The following is a 21,474-nucleotide window of genomic DNA, read 5'->3' on the forward strand; positions in this document are numbered from 1 at the left end:
TGACATCAGTCTTTGTTTTAATGTATAGTGCTAGTGGAAATTCTCTTCTTAGTGTTTAAACAAACCTTGAGATAAAGCAACAAAAAAATAAATCATTTTAATTGATTTGACAAGCTTTTTTCTATCAGAGTTTTCTTTTTTTCTGAATTTGGAATTTATGTGCTTTTAATGATAAGAGAATATTAGCATTATACTCTCACAAGTATGTAACTTCCCTCTTTCATTTATTTCTCACAATGGCTTTACAGTACTATCCCACCTCAGCCTACCACTGCTATTATGTCACAATCTAGACCGACACAACAGATGGAACCACTATCTGAAACAAGTTCAGCAACATCACCAGTGTATGTGCCAACAGGCATGCAGAAAAGGTAACTAAAGCTCTGTGACATTGAAGTTTGAGGATTCCTTATGACATTGGTTATAGATATTGTATTCTGTACTTTATTTCTTGGCTGAGTGATTTTCTACCATAACATGTCCATATTAACTAATCAATGGTGTGAGTTTCACAGTGCTTTTAATATGTATTTGTAAAACATAAGATTTAAACAGATTTTCAATAATATGGGATTAATTGGTACTTTAAGAAACTTGCAGAAAAAAATCATGTATTGAAAATGTTAAGGAAATATATTACTGGCAGTATGAATAAAAAATAAACATATACCATTAATGACTTTTTATGAGATCAATAAAAAATATATATTGTCCAAAGGACAATGTATTTTCTGAGGCAAAAGGTAGATAAGATTTTGACAGAATTCAAAAATCAAAGAATTGACAGAGTAAAGTCATTAATTTATTATATAACATATTTTAACTGTTTGTTATATGCTAGGAAAAGATTATCATTGATTTCAGTGTGTACTTAATGTTTATATTACTCTTATGGTCCTACATCCTAAGGGTCATTATAGTTTTGCATTCCACAAAGTAAGGGTTATCTCAGACCATTATGTGTTTACACTTAATCCATGGAGGTGTTCGCATTGACATTTAGGTTTTATTTGTAGAAATTAATTTGAACTAGCTTTCAGCAACTGGGTGTACACTTAGATTGGTTATTTGTGTTTTCTGTCCTACATGACTCTCCAATTGATGTTTACAGTTTTTATACACCCTCTTTGAAAAGTTGTGGTTTACTGGTTTTTTTTACCTGTCTGTCCACCTGTCCAATCCCATGAAACTTCCATTGTATTGACATCAGGAACCAAAAATCAGAGCTTTCTGAAATATGTAATTGCTTCATGTCAGAATACTGTACTGTGTGACAGTCATGCAATATTCAGATTCATGGCTCATCAACTTCCTGTTTACAGAGTACTTTAAAAATAAAGTTGGAATTATTGCAAGCATTTATTATTGTGATTTTTGAAGAAATGACAAAAGTGAATTTACCACATTCTAAGCATAATGGCTATGAATGAAATTTTCATCAAATTTTCTTGTTTTTGGTTTCATGTCAGCATTTTTCACACTGTAACAGGGTTTTAATTTCATGGCTCAATAACTTCCTCTTTTCCAAATATACTTCGATGTTCTATAATAGATTATGGTCATGTATGAAATTTTTTGTTTCATTTCTCCAGGGAACTACAAATAATAGCTTCCTGAAATTTTTTATCAGACTTCATATCAGCATGCTATAAGATGTGACAAGATTTCAGAATCATTGTATTTACTAAATACTTATATATACATATTATTCTTTCACACACACCCCTAGTATGAAAAAAGTCTTGAGAACTGCAAATAACAGTTTTCTGAAATTTATTGTCAGGCTTCATGTTGACATGCTTTACCCTGTGATGATTTTTCAGATGCATTTCTTTTCAACTTCCTAATAACGAAAGACATAACGCGAGGGTATCATTTTAACTTGCTTCTGATGTTGTGCTATTAAACCCCAGGTTGAGGGGGATATTTTTTTACAATTTGTATTCATGGGTCCTAGCTTTTATAGCTAACTAAATGTGATGGGTTTTGTTCATTGTTCAATGCCATGAGGTGTTCACATCTTTGTACTTTTTTTGTGGTTTAAATTGATAGCTGTCTCATTGTCTATCACATCTCCTTATTTTTCATATTTATGATACATGTGAGGTAGACATTGTATCAGAGAAATTCACTTTGGACCATAGCCAATTAAAATAAGAGTACCCTGAAATCATATTACCTGAGAGATATTTGTAATAATACATGTAGCAGTCTTTCTATGCATAATACAGATTTCTGAATTCTCAAATACACATTTATTTATACTTTAATGTCACAGTATATACCCTTTCTGAGACCTGAATTACACATATATTACGGATTACCCCTGACTTAATGTTATTTTCCAGTGCAGGTATTTGTTGACAACACATATATATTGAAAAACCCAACCTGATATGTTCGGCATACATGAAGGATTTTCTAATTTGCTGTGAACATAATTTTATTGTGTATGTAATAATTTATAATAACACTTTTAACATAAAATTTAAGTATTAAAATAAAGTGTAAATGCGTGATTTTGTATCAAAAATGTATTATTGACTGAAGCACGTCATTATTTTCCCTCTGTGAGCTTCTGACAGTCTGATAGCTTTTGACTACGTCACATAGTAACCGGTGTTATGATGACGTTTTTGAGGTTCCAATTGGGGATAAAAACGTCGTATATACCCCGGCAGTTTTCTGAATATATACTGACATCTCTGTGTTGTTATCCAATTACAAACCTCGACACATTTGTAATCCGTAATATATATTCATATACCTGTATATTACTTCTGCACTTCAGCCAGTAAAAGTGTTACACAACACAAACCCTGTATCTTTCACTTCACTACACAACTGCACCTGCATGGTTGTACATGCCCTCAAGTTTAAAGTGCTATAAATAACAAAAAGTAGTAGTTCAATAGTTTTTAGTTCAACTGTTCCCAATTTTAATGTTTTATTTCATTCTGGTTTCAATTGTAAATCTAGGGTCATAAAGAGAGTAAATTTTGATGTTTTGGCCAAGATCATATTGGTTTATTTGGCACTCATATAAACCATGACCATCACCAAAATATACAGGTTTACAATAAAGAAAATAAAAATTCAACTTCCTCAATGACTGAAGTTTTTTAGATATTGACAAAGCTTCTTTTAAATTATCAAGTTAGTGATACTTTAAGATGATATGGTAGTGATAGTTTGGGTGACATGGAGATATGATAGTAATATTTTAGGTGACATAGTAGACTTGAGGTGACATGGTAGTGATATTTTAGGTGACATGGTGACATGGTAGTGATATTTATCTGACATTGTAGTATGAGATTTATTTGGTGCATTATACTAACACTCGCTGAATGTGCAGGTATCAAATAGACTGAATCTAGAAAGTCTAGAAAGTTACCAATTTTTTGTATTTAATATTTATGAATAAATTTACAGTGTTAAATCAGAGGCTGGTTCTACGGGGAGATCAGAGAAAATGCAGCCATTCAAAAGACCTGCAGCAGGTAAGAAAATGAAATTTGTATTTAATAGAAGATGGAGAACACACTTTCAGATAATATAAAAGCAATTCAAAGTTTAAATTCAACTCTTTAAGGTCCCTGTAGACATTGTCTGATAAAAATTAGTTCCTCTTATTGAAAATTAAACTTAGTAATGTCAGCAAAAAACTAAATTTTTTCATAAAATTTTTTACAATTTCATAATTTGTTGTAGTTAAGCAACATGTTAACATATAGCTCTCTATGTTTCATAAATTCCTGTCAATCAGAGTGGAGTGATCACATAACCAATTTTTACAGTCGTAATTTTTGCCTAAGAATTGATATGTTTGTGAGAAATAACTATCCATAAACATGCTAGGTTCATCCACTTGATACTTTTGGGCATTTCCAAACTTATATAGAGCTGGCCATGGGAACAGTATATCTAACATATATGTTCCTGTGTAGAGGAAAGGATTTTTATAAAGCAAAACTTATTTGTCAAGTTCGTTAAATGTTGTTTTTTGTTTCTTTTACAGTTGTGATGATAAGTTCCGATTTGGATTCTGAAACAGATTTAGATATCCTGATGGAAAAAAAACAGACATCACAAGAAGAAGATGATTTCTTTGATTTTTATGAATAGTGATTTACATATTTGTAGTATCTTCATATATTTATTAATGTTATATTTATACATTTTTAGTATAAAATATTCTAACATATAAAAATTACACACATATCACTGATTTATAGCTAAAATATGTAAGTGTATGTACATTGCTAGAAACAACATTCCTGCTGGTCCTAAATCATAATAGTTGTCTTCTTTACCAAGTCCCGAAAGTTGTGTCCCTTGAAGAGTGATGGGGAAGCTATTAAAATTTTTAAAAAACTTTACTTATGATGAATTATTCCAAGTCTTTTTTCCCAAAGCAAGTGTTTTTTATAAATGTGGCCTAGCTAGAAGTTTAACTTGGTTTTGTTTTATCAAGAGACTATTTTATAGAAGCAGGTTGGTGTAATAACAAACAATTATAAATATTATCCTTCGTGTTAACGTTTTAAAAAGCTAGATGTAAAGACTATAATAATACTTGTCTAGAAAGAAACAAGTGTTAATTCATAATGAGTTCTTCCCTCCCTTTCCCCACGGCACATATATGATAAATATCAAGATTTTATACACTTTGTAATGGAAAATGTATTACACAGACACAAAATAATATAACAGCATTGTTGTCATTCAACTATATAGAACCTTACAATTTGCTTTATTTAATACTTGAAAATTACAAATTCCACACTTTTCTGTCAATAATTTAGTATTAATTTCTCCTCCTTGTTTTCAAAATCTTGAATTTTCCCTACATTTAAAAATTTGTAAATCTGTTATAATATCTTTTTTTAAGTGGATGCTTCTTTTATTTTAAGGATATTGACTTTTATTGGTTCAGGAATTGACGCATAGCAATTCAGCTTAACCAGATTATTACATCTAGTTCATTTCCTGTTCAATTTGTTAAATATTGTAGTATCCGTCCAATGAACTTGTTGGTCTAGTCTGTGATATTATATCCTTAAATGTATCTTAATTTCCTCTTAATTTATTCTAATAAAACAATTACTAATATTAATTTTTGTACTGTAATAAAATAAAAATGGAACATTTGTTGCTCTTTGTCATTAAAATATTTTGTTTATGTTTGGATTGTTCAATTTTAAAGATGCAAAAGACCTAGGTGAGCAACACAGGCTCTTTAGGGTCTCTTGTTATACCCCCGCTTTGAAAAAAAGGGGGTATACTGTTTTACCTCTGTCTGTCCTTCCGTCAGTCCATCAGTCCGTCCGTCCCATGAATATTTTTCCTCACATTTTTCTCAGGAACTACACTACCAGGATTTCTGATTTCAGTTTCAGGCTTGATATAAGTCAGCTATACCGTGTGATGCGTTTTCAGATTCATCACTCAACAACTTCCTGTTTACCGAACACTTGTTTGATTTTACACATGATAGCCAAGTTGAAAATTTTTCGTCACATTTTTGTCAGGAACTACAATACAAGGATTTCTGAAATTTGGTTTAAGGGTTAATATAAGTCATCTATACCTTGTGATGCGTTTTCAGATTCATCACTCGACAACTTCCTGTTTACCGAACACTTGCATATTTTTACACAATTAATATTATCCACTTGCGGCGGGGGTATCATCAGTGAGCAGTAGCTCACAGTTTCACTTGTTTTATCTTGTTTGTCTTAAATAAGTGGTTATTATTTTTATGTCCCATTTATGGGCATTATGTTTTCTGGTCCGTTCCTTCGTTTGTTCGTCCGTCGTACAGCTTCAGGTTAAAGTTTTTGGTCGAGGTAGTTTTTGATGAAGTTGAAGACCAACCAGCTTGAAATTTAGTAAACATGTTCCCTATGATATGATCTTTCTAATTTTAATGCCAAATTAGAGATTTCATCCCATTTTGACGGTCCACTGAACATAGAAAATGATAGTGCGGATGGGGCATCCATGTACTGGGGACACATTCTTGTTTTCAATCTTTTAACAAGAATGTTGATTGTTTGAATAAAAAAGGTTTGGGTATTGCACAGCGTATTATTTTCCTTATCTGTTCATGACACTGCTATATGGAAACTACTTGAACATTTAGCAGCCAATATGAAAGTAAATGGATGTAATTTCATTCACAATTTCAGTAATAGCAGATATAGAATTTGAGCTTGTTTTAGGTAATTTAGACATTGATGGTCTGATGACCGGCATCTCAAAAGTTCTACCTGGATTAATTGTACAATAGGATACCCTTTTTTTCTGAGAAGCTGTTTTTAACAGTTCCATAGTACTAAAATCTGTGATTCAATAAACAGCTGCAAATAGCTAAGCTAGCTTCGTTTATCAGGGAGCACATTATGACCTTGCTTTCCAAATCATTTGCGGTCTTATTTTCTTGTTCAAGTTAGTGGTCATCCTTTTGACAGCTGGGTTGTGCAGTTTGTTGTCTCAACTTCACGGAAAAAAAACAGATTATGAGACCATGGGGTTATAATCAGGCGGAAGTGGCAGCAGCTTTACATTTTAGAGAGAAGAAGACCTGGATGCTTCATAACTAGTAGATACCTTATGTAAAGAGACATATGTCCATTGTCCCTGACCTCATTTCATGCTTGAAAAAATAGTTTTGTCTTGTTAAATACTCACTTATTATGAGTAATAGCATAACTGTTTTTGATATATAGGTCCTTTGCAAGATCTACAAGTCCATTGAATAGGTTCAACCTGACCTTTACCACATTTGATGCATCAGTAATCAAAGTTAAGTCCATATCTCAGATACTATAAGCAAAATGTCAACTACATTTGGTGTAAATGATTGTAAGGTGTTCATGTAAGACTAGCAGGTTTTATCTGACATTGACCTCATTTTCATCTTTCATTGGTTTAGTTATTGATGTTTGGTATGTTTTTCTGATAATTTAAGCAATAGATCAGCTGTGATTTTGGTGAAAGGGAACTGTTTCACCTCACCTTGAACTTTTTCATGGTTCATTGTACATTGTTATGACTTTGTCTGGTTAGGTTTATTTCTTAGACACTATAAGCAATAAGTCAAAAAATATCCCGTTTATGGATGTTGTTCATGTTGTCCAGTAGGGTTTTATCTGGCCTTGACCTTATTTTGATGATTCAATGGTAAATGTTTAGTTTTCTTAATTTAAAAACGTTTATTTCTCGAATAATTTTAGAAAAAGTCTATAATATTCAATGTGGTATGAAATTCACTCGTGATAAGTGATGAAGGCGAGACATTTCAATGGTTGCACTTTGTTATTATGTGGTTTACTTTTATGACAAAAAAGTCGGTCTATCTGGTTCATGTTTTGTTAGTTGTAAGTTTCTAGCTGCTTTTCTGTAGAGTCGATTGTTGTTGGTTGGTGTTGTTTATTCTACTGCCCAATATTATAATTGATTGCCATTGTCTTTTTTGACATGGTATCACTTATCATATATTCTGATATTGTTGAGTTTGTTGCCGTGTTTTTGTTGTTTGTAATACCAAGGATTTGTATAGTAACTTACTATACAAATCCTTGGTAATACCTATATTATTTAGTTATATGCTTGGCACTGAATTTATTGTTGGTCTTTGCTGTGGCTTTAATTATTTAACTGGACAGTTGTCTCATTGGCAATCATACCACATCTTCTTTTTTATATAAGCTTTATATGGAACTAGAGTAACACTGCCATATGTTTCCTGTGTTATATTCCGTGTGGGTTGTCAAGTATATTAGGAAAAGATTTTGGGTGGCTTCACCCATGACAAGATAAAAAAAGACATAATTAGAATATCAAAGAATATGTATTACTTTAAGTTAACATCAAAGTCAGGATAGCATGAGTAGTCGAATCTATACTCAGTTATACTTTTAGAAAATCTCTACCGTATGTTGGCAAAGAAACAAATGCTTGAGTTTCCCATTAATTGTTCATAAAACTGGTTAAACTATCTTATAAAGTCTGAAATTTGAAAATGGCTATTGAACCGGGAGAACTCAATCATAAATCATAAAACGTGCATTCGGAGTATATTTATATCACAGTTGGTACGATATAACAGGGTTTTCATATCATATTGTCTTTGATTGAGGCCTGGGTTTGTACTTACATGAGCAAGACGACGTTTGTCATGAGGGCCCTCATGGGGTTTTTGATTATGTGATTACTTGGCCGTTTTTTTAATGATTATTTGATTATTAAGCCAAATATTTCATGATTATTTGATTACCTAGGACTGTATTTTTAGTTTATGATTATTTGATTACTAAAGATAAGCAAATATTTAATGATTATGTGATTATATTGGCCAAAAAATGGTGATTATGTGATTACTAGGACCCCCCATGAGGGGCCTCTGTCATGTATGTGTAGCAGGATCAGCTAAACCTAACAGATCGTCCGTTTTTGATGGGGTTCGTGATGCTCATTGTTTTAATTTTGTGTTATATGTACTGTTGTGTGTCTGTTTGTCTTTCCTTTTTTAGCCATGGCGTTATCAGTTTAATTTCGAATTACGAGTTGGAATGTCCTTTTGGTATCTATTGTTTGTGTTTTGTTATTATGAACAAGCCTGCCTCAAATGAGATATAACAAAGAAGTCCTAAACTATTCGTGAATGGTAGTTGATTTCATTCTCTCGTATTTATAAAAGCCATCGAATTGGACTTGAATTAAAATTGAGAATGGAAATGGGGAATGTGTTAAAGCGAAAACGACCCGACCATAGAGCAGACAACAGCCGAAAGCCACCAATGGGTCTTCAATGTAGCAAGAAACTCCCGCACCTGGAGGCGTCCTTCAGCTGAAAAGCTGCTTTAGTACATGAGTGCTTTATAGGATATTCATTACGCTTAGTACTGGACAACATTTTCACTATTGTGGTTAAGAGTATAGGTCGGTTATCTGATACATCTAAACATAATTACAATATTGTGATAATTGTCGCCGGCACTTTCAAGAAAATATGCATTTGTATTTTGGTTAAAGTTTCATATGAAAAAAACAATTGTCCACTTTCCAGGTCAGTTTAACTTTGCTATCCTGCTAATTCAATAAGTGTCAAAAATATCTGGTTTGTAAGTTTACATCTGGCATCAGATTTCAAAAGTAGATAATACGCTTCAAGATGCATCCACCCAGAAACAGTGGCAAGTGTTAGTTTAAACATCTGGGCCGATCTTGTATGTTAGTGTCTAGTATGTAACATGTATACGAGTATATATGTCAAACTCGTCTTGCCCCTGTGCACAAAAATGATTCGAGATAGTTATGTTTTTTTTTATCTTGATTGCAAACTTTAACGCAAACAATACATTTCATTTCACACAGCTTATAATCACTCGACTTTAGTATGACAAATTCATTCATTGTCACATGAATATCCTCTAAAACTAATTATAGGAATATGACTTACACGTATTTTGTAGGGTAGTTTTTATTTTTTATAATACATCTTTTTTAAAGATGATGAATGAATAGCGTGAGAAACAGTAACTTTTTGTAAATCTCACATCCACACAACATGATACAGGACTAAAACTACGTCATGTACCTACTTACAGTAGATAATATACTTGTCTTAATGTGATTCATAAAAAAATATGTGTGCAGATTCGGGACTTCTACTTCCGTGCGAATAAATATGTTTGTATTTCCTATTGTTAATAAGATGAGGATATAAAGACTAAGATGTAAAGGAAACAGTGAATTAAAGCTTATACGATAGTGATACGACGACAACCTATAGTCTAATACTAACAGCTATCGACAAAAACAAAATAAAAACATTAGAAAGTGATAAAAATGAGGAAAATATACATTTTAGATTATACTGTTGATGTTGACTGTAATCCAGTTTTACTAGCAACGTTTGTTTGCATTTTGTTGGTTTTATTATGGCAACGTGTTACAAGTAGAATTAACTCTTTACCCGGACCACACCGATGGCCTGTTTTAGGCAACATACCTGCACTGGCTGGTTCTCAAAGTCTTTACAAAAGATTACTGGAGTTAAGAAAAGACTATGGTGACATTATTCAATTACGAATGGGACCTTCCATGAATCTTGTGGTAGTTTTTAGTCAAGATTTGATTAAAGAGTTGCTTGTAGATAATGCAGACAAAACAGAATTCAGACCTAATTGGCTGTATGTTCCAGACACAATGTTTAACAAAACAGGTACTACAATTATATTATTTCATTTTCAAATTTACATTGAAGACCAGTTAATATAGCAACATTCGAACAGCAGCTGAATACAGAACGTCTTAGAATATATATAACGCCCAACTGGGAAAGCATTTCTAAATATGTTTCCGCGCCCAGTTAATACGATATACAGATATTTCAGAGATGGTCTTTTCTTTTAGGCTTCATGAATGGGTGATGTTAATAAAAGACATTACTATAGTATTAATGAATGGGTATTTTTATAATGGCCCTGTTATATGTCCAAGGTCTGTAATAATGGTCGAGGAAGTCTGTAATGGCCCGAGGCAACGCCGAGGGCCATTACAGACAACCGAGGCCATTATTACTGACCAAGGACATATAACAGGGCCATTATAAAAACACCCATTTCTTAATACATTTATTAACCAACTGAAAAAAGTGTATGTGTTGCTGCAAACTTGATGTACTCTCTTACTCTTTTAATGACAGTTTAGTTTGAAAAAAAAATAATGTGCACTTCACCATGATCAAGCTTTAAGGTGGTATGGGAGTCTAAAATAAAAATGATAGAATTTGTTCATACTTTGCCAAAACGTTGTATCTATTGATACATGTTGAAAAATATAATAAAAATGATAGGTCACCGCGCATTTTCTCAAGCTACAGGACGGGACAAAATGACACATTTTGTATGGATTATACAGGAAAAAACACCATTTTGTGATTAGAAACTGAACAAAATGATAGAATTGTTAAATACTTCAGGAAAAGATAGCTTTCAGACACTGCTTTGAGAATATCAAAAGAAAAGATAGGGTCACCGTACGTTTTTTCCGGCTAAAATACAAAATAGGAAAATTCCATACAGAATCCTTCAGAAAATGCACTTTTTTAGAGTTACCTCCCCTTAAAATGCCAATTTTAAAAAAAAAAAATAAAAACAACCAAAAATAATTAACATTTGCAAAAATATCAATATTTAGAAGTTATATTCTTATAAATGGGTACTTTTAAATGAAAATGTACATTAAACATCTGCATTCCTGAATCAAATTTTGCTAACTTGATGGAAAATCTGGACCTTTGATTCTCTGTTTTTTACAATCCAAGATGGAGGAAGACACCCATACCACCTTAAATATACCGAATATCCAAGATATTAAGTTGAAAGAAGTTATGTGTTGAAAAACAGGATGAACAGTGATCCCTTTATATGCCTCTTTAAATGTTTGTTGCTGGTTACTAAATTAAATAAAATACAAAAAGATATTATACTCTTTACAGTTTAATTTTATTAACTTTATTAAAAACCCTAACTGGGCTTAATACAGACAAGCTGGGCATTAATACAGGGCCATTACAGAAAAACAGGGCCATTACAGAAATAACAGGGCCATTACAGAAAAACAGGGCCATTACAGAAAAAAACAGGGCCATTACAGAAAAACAGGACCATTACAGAAAATATGTTATTTTTAATAACCAGTCATTTTTGGCAATAATGTACTTAGTTGGTTAATAATTACAGATAACCAACCGTCCTGAAGATTCCTTGCACAGGGTAAGGGTAATGACAAGTCATCCAATCAGTATCACTTCGCCGCTGTCTATTACACAATAGTATGTTCTAGACGGGCAACATGATCAGTTCTCTGGTGCATTGTTTCTTCGACAGTTTTCTTCTTGGTAAAGTAGAAATGTATATAAAAATGCATGATTTTTAGATAAATACAACTTAAAAAATTAAATACTAGGAAATGTAGAAACCAATAACAAGGCATATAGTAACAACTAAGTCAATATATAGTAATACTGAATCATGTATGTTGTAGGAATAATTTGGAGCAATGGAAAACACTGGACTCACCTCCGTAAATTCGCTATTCACGCATTAAAAGACTTAGGGGCAGAGAAATCCAATCTTGAGCAGAACATTCAAGTGGAAACAAACTACTTAATATCTGCTATGTGTAAAGAAAATAATGTACAGATGGATAAACTTCTTCCTAAAGCAGTTTCAAATATCATTTCAAATATAGTTTTTGGTTCCAGGTATGTATTTGATTTTTGGGAAACTTAGTGGTCAAAACGATAAATTATGTTTTAAGTATGTCGTTTTCTGTGCAACATCCACACTCTTGTAATTTGTTGAGAAGATTTGATAACTATTTGCCAATTTTGAGTAACAAAAGCGAATATCAACTTGCAACGTAAAATTACTAACGAAGACAGAGGAAAACATTTATGCGTCGTTATTTGTTCTGACAAAGGTTTGTAAATGAACGAAATGGAATGTAAGCACTTTTCATTAGGACACATATCATATTTTTTTACATATAAAAACCATGAAATACTGCATTATAAGAGCTCTTTGTGACTAAACAATTGATATTTACTCGTTTGTCTTCGTAGGTTTGAATACAACGACCCTGACTTTGAAATGATCCTTAATGTACTGGATTATATCTTTAAACATGCTGGCCTCCATCTTCCGGAAAATTTCATGCCAATTTTAGCAAATATAATGCCGAATTCTGAGGTAAGATTATGCTTCGTTTAAATACTTCATATGAAGCTATGTAACTAACTATATTTAAGATTACCAAACAGAAACATGATTATAACTGCTTATAAGGCCAATGTTATCTGAAAGTAGTTATCAAAGGTACCAGGATTATAATTTAGTACGCCAGACGCGCGTTTCGTATACATAAGACTCATCCGTGACGCTCATATCACTGAAATAATTATTAAGCCAAACAAGTTAAAAGTTTTGTAAACAGGAAATTTGTATAAAATAACCACATTATTGATATTCATGTCAACACCGAAGTGTTGACTACTGGGCTAGTGATACCCTCGGGGACGAAACGTGCACCAGCAGTGGTATCGACCCATGCAGTGGTGTAAATAGTTATCAAAGGTACCAGGATTATAATTTAGCACGCCAGACGCGTGTTTCGTCTACATAAGGCTCATCAGTGAGGTTCATATCAAAATATTTCTTAAGCCAAACAATTAAAAAGTTGAAGAGCATTGAGGATCCACAATTCCAAAAAGTTGTGCCAAATACGGCTAAGGTAATCTATGCCTGGGATAAGAAAATCCTTAGCTTTTCGAAAAAAAAACCAGGAAATTTGCATAAAATGACAACATTATTGATATTCATATCAACACCGAAGTGTTGACATGAATATCGAAAGAGTTGGTACCAAGTTTATAGAGAAAGAATAAAAAAAGAATCCTTAATTAACAATTAGAAATTAACAATAAGTGTAAACTACTGATTTATGAGACACATTTTTTTGGAATGACATTCTGTTTGCAATAATATAATTTTTGTTGCCGTCTCAGGCTAGAAGTTGTTTCGAAGAGAAGGAAAAGATAGACGACTATGTGAAATTGCAGATAGAAAAACACAAAGAGAACTATAATCCATCTGAAACAAGGGATTTTATAGACATTTACCTCCATCATCTGAACAATGCAAATGAAAGCAATATACCAGGTAAACGATTTTACTAATAATTCACACCAGAACGCACGGATAAAGTTTTGAGGAAAAAGAGGTAGATGATACAAAAGATATAATTACTGTATGTTTTAAAGAAAAAGAAAAAAAAAACCACTATAAACATATAGATCAAATAATTTGAATATTTTAACAACTCATTAGAAACCAATCCATGTAAACTAGAAAGTACAAACTGTACCACGTTGTTTGAATTTATGTGTATGTTAAAGTTGTAACTAGGTAAAGGAAATCCCAGGATGCAGTTCTTTGAATACCCATCCTCCTTTAACAGCTATCAATATGTCGCAAATTATATTATGTATCTATATAAAATATCAGAATTTCGTTCACAAATATCCGAATATGGCAATGACCATAAAAGAAGTAAAACAATATTTTTTGTTTTTGATTATTATTCTTTTGTTTCTCTAGGTTCTTTTTATGCCCCACCTACGATAGTAGAGGGGCATTATGTTTTCTGGTCTGTGCGTCCGTTCGTCTGTTCGTTCGTCCGTTCGTCCGTTCGTCCGTCTGTCCCGCTTCAGGTTAAAGTTTTTGGTCAAGGTAGTTTTTGATGAAGTTGAAGTCCAATCAACTTGAAACTTAGTACACATGTTCCTTATGATATGATCTTTCTAATTTTAAAGCCAAATTAAACTTTTGACCCCAATTTCATGGTTCACTGAACATAGAAAATGAAAGTGCGAGTTTCAGGTTAAAGTTTTTGGTCAAGGTAGTTTTTGATGAAGTTGAAGCCCAATCAACTTGAAACTTAGTACACATGTTCCCTATGATATTATCTTTCTACTTTTAATGCCTAATTATATTTTTTACCCAATTTCACGGTCCATTGAACATGGAAAATGATAGTGCGAGTGGGGCATCCGTGTACTTTGGACACATTCTTGTTTTAAGTATGTATGAAAGCTATATATACGTGAAGATAACTGGTTTATTTGATTTCAGATAAAAGTTTATTCCATATGATATTTGACCTATTTGCTGCTGGATCAGAGACAACATCAACAACATTATTGTGGATTATTTTGTATCTTATAAAATACCCAAGTGTTCAAGATCTTTGTAGGACAGAAATAACCACGGTAGGGTATATAATAATTTTCAGATATACTATTGAAATTGTCCTAAAATTTGGTTATATGACATTCACCAAAAAAGCTGATTGTCACTATCAAATACTATATCTAGGTATACTTGGACGATGCAGTTACCAACATTAGGAGATTGTTTAAGACGAGCCATTAGATTAGTTTTAAATAATCGCCTTAAATAGGCATGTTTTGTGTCTGACAACTAAACTGCATTTTATACCTCTGTTGATCTTTCCCTTCAAATTTCCATTGTTACATAAGAGACTAAAATATTCTATTGTATCAAGAAAGTGTGTCGGTGAATTGTATCTAAATATAACATTTACAAAAAATAATCTGCCATGTACAGTATCCTGTTTGAATTTAATTTCTTTTTTGCTCTAAAAAAAAAAACATTTGTAACCACACTAAGTTTGAGAATAGAAAGAAACAATACAAGTAGTCAGTTTAAATTAAAAAAAAAACTGCTTTATATGTTTTCCCTCCATTTACGCATATTGTATTTGTTATTACGTATGATCAAAATAAATAACCAGAAACAAATTATCACAACTTAATTAGTTCTATCCTGTTTTATTTTAAGACAAAGCAAAAAAATACTGATAATTGTTTTTGTTTGTAGGTTGCAGGTCTAAGACAAGTGTCTTATGCAGATAAAGATAAAATGCCCTACACACTAGCAGTTATAGACGAGGTGCAAAGAATAGCTAGCATAGGTAAATAATATACTATATACATGAAACAAAGATACATTAACTTTTAACAAACTTGTACTATTGACAAAAAAATCCGATTTGGAGAATGTTTTTTAAATATTCAGTATCAACCATAATACATGATGGTTTTGATGTATAGATTCTGTGTACTGATGTTGTTTATCATCTAAACAACGTGTTATATTGTTCTTTCATTTGTCTTTGTTCTATTATTAATATTACTTTTACTGTTGGATTGTTTGATGTGATATCCATTTGACGTGGCTCGGTACTTAAACATCCCGTCAATGTGTTTGTATTATCTTTCATTTTTTGCTGGTGTGTTTTGTATATGCGACTTTTTGTGTTTCTTTGGTTCTTATAACGTGACTATGTACTTTAAAAATCCCGTCAGTATGATATTGTTCTATTATATGTCATTATGATACATTTCTATTATGAATTAGAAAACATGTTGACCCACAAACGACAAAATTATTCAATCGCGTAGTGGAACGAACTATTTGTGGATTTTATTTAAATTCTATACAACTTTTGGACTATTTTAAATCTCGGTCTATTTCTGAAAATAATTCTTACTTTTGATGTTTTAACCATGTATGCTGAGATTGCCCGCTTGAAATTTTAAAATTGTTTGTATATACATTGAACGACACATATACGTGACGTATAAAATTTTCTGACATCAGACACGCGAATCAATGAATGTGTTTGTAGATAGATCTGTTTGTGTTCTGTTAAATTGTTCCTTTTAAAATTGTTACACGATGATGACTGCTGTACCCATATTTTGACTATTTTATTTGTTATGTCTGTTTAGTTCACGCATCATTGTAAATATAACGGAATTTGATGAGACTGTCATCAAAGTGAGAGGTTTAGCGCTTTAAAACCAGGTTTAATCCACCATTTTCTACATTTGAAAATGCCTGTACCTAGTCAGAAATATGACAGTTCTTGACCATTCGTTTTTGATGTGTTTTGTCATTTGATTTTGCCATGTGATGGAACGATTGGATTTTCCTCTGAGTTCAGTATTTTTGTGATTTTACTTTAAACTCCAAAATGAAAGAAGAAAAAACAAGTCGATTTCAAATTCCTCCAATTGACAACATATTTGCCGACAACAATTATCTTTACAATGACTATAGCGGGACGGTATAATCGGAATTTTGAGTATGATAGGAAAAGACCGTACTAAAAATTTTGCTTGAAGTACGGTATTTTAGTTATTTCACTTTTTATCAAGTAAAATGATATTGACATTGCATGAGCGTGGCGTTTTTCTCATAAAAAGACTTTGTTTTATTTTAAACTGGGACTAGCAAGAAATATTAAAACTATGCATTGTCCAATAGTAGAGTGTTATTAAAAAATAAATTTACAATAAACGAACAGGATCTGTATTTATCAAATTAAAGGTAACGAGTTAAATTGTTACTGAAATAAAATTTGACTTAAGAGTCGATTGAGGATTATTTTTTTGTATGTTCACAGGCCCAATTGGTTTACCAAGAGCTTGCATGGAAGACGTGAGCATATCTGGTAAAATTATTCCTAAGCACTCCGTCATCATACCACATTTTATGTCAGCACATTATGATGAAAACTATTGGGAAAACCCCACAGAATTTCAACCAGAAAGGTTTCTAACAGATGATGGAAAACATATCAAACATCACAAAGCATTTCATCCATTTTCTGTTGGTATGTATTTTATGTTATGAAAGCAATTGTTATTTTATCACATAAGAGACAAAAATATACAAAGCACTTGTGAGATTAGACTGTTTTTATCTAATAGTTCTGCCTGTAAAATGCGAAGAATGTGATACTATGAAATTAGCAAAATTTACAAAAGAATAAGATTACTTAATAGTAACCTTTGTTTTACATTCGTATTTTAATAGCATGCAATTATTTCTTTGTTTGAAGGATCAAGGACATGTATAGGAAAGAATGTTGCTGAAATGGAACTGTTTCTTTTCACGACAACTTTAATTCAACGTTGTAGACTGCAGCATGCCACACCATACGAACTATTAGATATGGAGGGTGTCCAGTCTGGCATCACACTCCTCCCCAAACCATACAAAGTTCGCATCAGAGACAGATCATGTTCCGTGGGAGTAGAAAGACAAATATCTATTTACTGAAGGAAATAAGTACAACGGAAGAAATGTTCTCAGTAACGACCGCTGCTTACATGACACCAACCATGAGACCAGATAAATAATACGTCTGGTTTGTCCAAATTTGCTATACGTGTGTGTGATACATAATGCGACTGCTGTTTAACTGTCATAACATCTAAACTAATGCAAAAACGATTTGATTTGAACTTTTAAACACTTATAGTGTATTATATACTCAGAGATAAAGTTATAGCTAAAACTATCATTCCATTCGTACGTCATATTTGTCTGTGACTATTAAATACCGTACAGTAAAGTCACATATGTCTGCGTGCACTCTTAAACCGTGATTGTTTGTGAGTATATGTTTTCAAAGACATCAGATGATCCTGTATCTGTGGAGTTGGATAATAGACCTGCTATTAAATTGTTTGACACGACTGTCTTCAATCCTTCCCGACAATATCTTCTACTTTTATTTCGGTTAGTTACATCGACATGGTTAGTCGGCTGATATGGTCTTGGAAATAGCCGTCATTAATTAATATTCAAATCGTTCAACAAAACACCACGCAATACAAAACTGGCTACTTACAACAACATCGCGATTACTCATCGATAACTATAGAAGCAATTTTGTGTATGCAGCAAATCATAATCTAAAGTTAAGAACCGTCCAACTAAAGTTAATGTCAGGACGTTAAACTCACAGTCCAACGTATATAGCCATTATATAACATACTGACTTAACAGTGAGTAACAATCATTTATAGCGTTTTATCGAGAATACTAGATATAAACATTACTAACTGTGTGTGAAATGATAAATTGGACGAGGAATGTTCTTGTTACATGTCGAATAATTTGTATAGAATAGTATTTTGATTAAATAATTTAAAAAATAATATTTATCAATATTTGTTCCTACTCCCTCTGTCAAAATTGACATTAGATGAAATTGATCTTTTAGGTCACATTTGTTCGTATATAGCTCCCAACTTTTGTAAGTATGTATACACCCTTGGCTTTTAAATGAAAATATTTTAGCGTTTATGATGATGGTAAATCAAGAAAAGCTCACCAGACGTGCACACTTTATAAAGTGGTGTTTTCATTGAGATTGTACTATACTCGTTTCAAGTTCTTGTAGATCCTTGTAGTCTAAGATCCCAGTGTTGCTACTTAAAAACGATTTTTCGCGTGTGGAACCGTACTTCTTAAGGACAGAGCATTTTATTTCTAGGGAAAAAAGGCAGAGAAGGATTTTAACAGCAAGGTGTTCATTTTAACCTGTTGCTTTTGAATAATTTCTAAAAACTAAAAAATACATTTTGTGGGCAGAATATTCAATTTCAACTGTTTGAGACATTTTTTTCCAGTTCTGACCAGTTAAAAATGTCTCTTCCCCATCCCACTATATAAAATGATCAACTTTTGTTTAAAATATCTTTTACGTGTATAGATGTATATTTTGATTATAACAGGATGATTTGTTTTTATTATTTTTGCCAATTTAAACGTTACATAATCGTTATCCGGAATTAATTACACACATTATACATTACTGCTTCTTGTAACATGATAGGCAGTACAACTTAATTTGGTGGTATATCGTAAACGTTAGTTCCTGTTACAAAAAACCCATTGACAAAAATAAAACAGTGTATGTGAAAAGTCCTCGATGACCATGTGTCGTGTTTATTGGAAAAAGACACACATATATGAAGAAAAAATACAGTAGAAAAGATAAAAGGGAAAAAGAGGATATGACAACACTAATAAAATCCTGTTGTTTTGAAGTCCTTTGGTTTGTTCATAGAAACAACAATTTTTTGAATTCATTGGAAATCAAAATATATAAACCAATATGTATTGATCACATTTAAGGAAGTGGTAAACAATTAATTCATTTAGATTTATTAGAAGATTACATATTGGTTCAGTTGAATTCCTAGTATACTAGAAAATCGATGCGATATCTTCTCACCCAACGTTTGAAGCAAGGTTGTCGGCTCTCCGGATTTTCCCGAAGTCCTGCGTCTTATTGCCGAGTTTATGAGCTTCGGTCCTTGCTTGGGAGTTGCTTCTAAACATTTGTCAAAAATATGAATGGTATTATGTGAAAGCAACGTGATGTATGATTTCAAGCAATCAGTTAAAGCAAAAAATTAAAAAGTATTTCAGAAATACTATGTTTTCTGAAGGTAAAATAAAAAAACGATTTTAAAATTTCATTTTTAAACATCTCAAAAGCATTTTAATATGACATTTGAGCATCATGCATCAAAGTTTCTAGGACAATTTAATCATCTTTCATTGAAGAAGAGGATCTTTTCCAATAGCGTAAATTGTCAGTTAATGATTTACACCTGAAAACTTTATCAGGAGAATAAAATGGTTTACAATAAAGATCTCAGGATGAATATCAATATATCCAAATTTCAAATTAAAGGCATGCTTCTGGTTTCTTGATATATTATCATTGTACAAATACTTTCAAGAAATGTGATTAGATGTATGCATTTCTTTAATTGGACTGCATGTTCACCCACACAAGAATCAGAATAGTCCAACTGGAGAATCTTTAACAATTTTGAAATCATTTACCACAGTTGCAGCCATCTTTGGTCCATTTTCACTCTCTTATCTCTAATTAAGTAGAATTGTTACCAGGTTTAATTTATTTAGAAATATTGAAAAAAATAAGTATTTCAGGACAATAAACACTAATAAATCTTCAAGTAGTGCAGCAAAACATAAAGCAATACATGGCTGCACATTATAACAACATCATGGTAATAAAAAGTAAAATCACAAATATACCAAATTTTAAACGGAAAGCCCCTAATCAAATGGAAACATCAAAAGCACAAACACATCAAACGAATGAACAACAGGTGTCACACTCCAGACTTGATACATGCATTTTTCTTATGTAGAAAATGGTGGATTAAACCTGATTTTATAGCTAGTCAAACCTCCAACCTGCAATCATCGATAACTTAGGTTGCAAATCATAATTTTAAAATAGGAACTTAAGCTCCCAGTCCAACTTTTACTTCACGCAGAGCCATCATATAACATACTGATCTCAAAAGAAACAATCATTTATAGTGTTGTAACGAGAATAAAAATAATAACACAACCCACATACTGTGTATGTATTGTATGTAATGATAAAGACGAGAAAAGTTCTATTCATTTGTTTAAACTAATGAATAGAAAAGTATTGTGATTAAATAATTTTTTCCAATTCCTGAGGCAGAATTGACCTTAGATGAAATGGGTTATTCTCTTTAAGTTATATTCGTGTATTTAGCTCCTAGCTTTTGTAGTACTTATAGGAGGGGGGCAAGGGGTTTGACTGTTATGCTGTTATGGGGCAATTTAATTCTTTGTTATCTGTTATTTTAAAAATATATTTGCTGTTAGCTGTTATGGTCTTATTCTTTGTTAGCTGTTATTGGGATTTTAGTTTTTTTGTTATCTGTTATTGTGATAATGTATTTGCTGTTAACTGTTATTGAAAATTGGAATGTTAGCATTTTTTTGACAGTCAATATTCGGTATAAATTGAAGATCATTGGCCATTGGGGTCTACCACTACTAATATGTTTGTCCCGTATTCAGAGAAGGATTCCATTAACATATACCCATCACAGAAGTGAGGTCCAGGACAATTCAAGTATATCTTGTGATTATCCTTTGTAATAAATTCCATTTTTTTCATGAATGTGTATTTAGAATTATCTTAATTTTTTGTATG

The 21,474-nt window shown here is 32.1% G+C and overlaps 2 protein-coding genes across 9 annotated transcripts in view; both read left to right on the forward strand.

Annotated features, from left to right (window-relative positions):
- The window catches only part of LOC143067998 (uncharacterized), a 24,948-nt gene extending 19,791 nt beyond the window's left edge, over nucleotides 1-5,157 (forward strand). For 7 of the 8 annotated variants that reach the window (XM_076241715.1, XM_076241722.1, XM_076241716.1 and 4 more), the window contains 3 exons: nucleotides 249-374; nucleotides 3,439-3,506; nucleotides 4,025-5,157. In XM_076241715.1, the coding sequence (XP_076097830.1) occupies nucleotides 249-374; nucleotides 3,439-3,506; nucleotides 4,025-4,131 (301 nt within the window). In that variant the 3' untranslated portion in view covers nucleotides 4,132-5,157. The remainder of the gene's footprint in view (nucleotides 1-248; nucleotides 375-3,438; nucleotides 3,507-4,024) is intronic. The other variant, XM_076241721.1, reaches the window with a different exon arrangement.
- Nucleotides 5,158-9,489: 4,332 nt separating this feature from the next.
- Nucleotides 9,490-18,190, forward strand: LOC143067995 (cytochrome P450 2B5-like). The gene is made up of 8 exons (XM_076241712.1): nucleotides 9,490-10,237; nucleotides 12,064-12,283; nucleotides 12,644-12,770; nucleotides 13,586-13,739; nucleotides 14,712-14,848; nucleotides 15,480-15,573; nucleotides 17,071-17,280; nucleotides 17,509-18,190. Exons 1-8 carry the CDS (start codon nucleotides 9,862-9,864, stop codon nucleotides 17,727-17,729), a joined length of 1,539 nt encoding a protein of 512 aa, XP_076097827.1. The 5' UTR covers nucleotides 9,490-9,861; the 3' UTR covers nucleotides 17,730-18,190.
- The last annotated feature ends 3,284 nt before the right edge of the window (nucleotides 18,191-21,474 follow it).

Source organism: Mytilus galloprovincialis, chromosome 3, assembly GCF_965363235.1.
Source record: "Mytilus galloprovincialis chromosome 3, xbMytGall1.hap1.1, whole genome shotgun sequence".
NCBI lineage: Eukaryota > Metazoa > Mollusca > Bivalvia > Mytilida > Mytilidae > Mytilus > Mytilus galloprovincialis.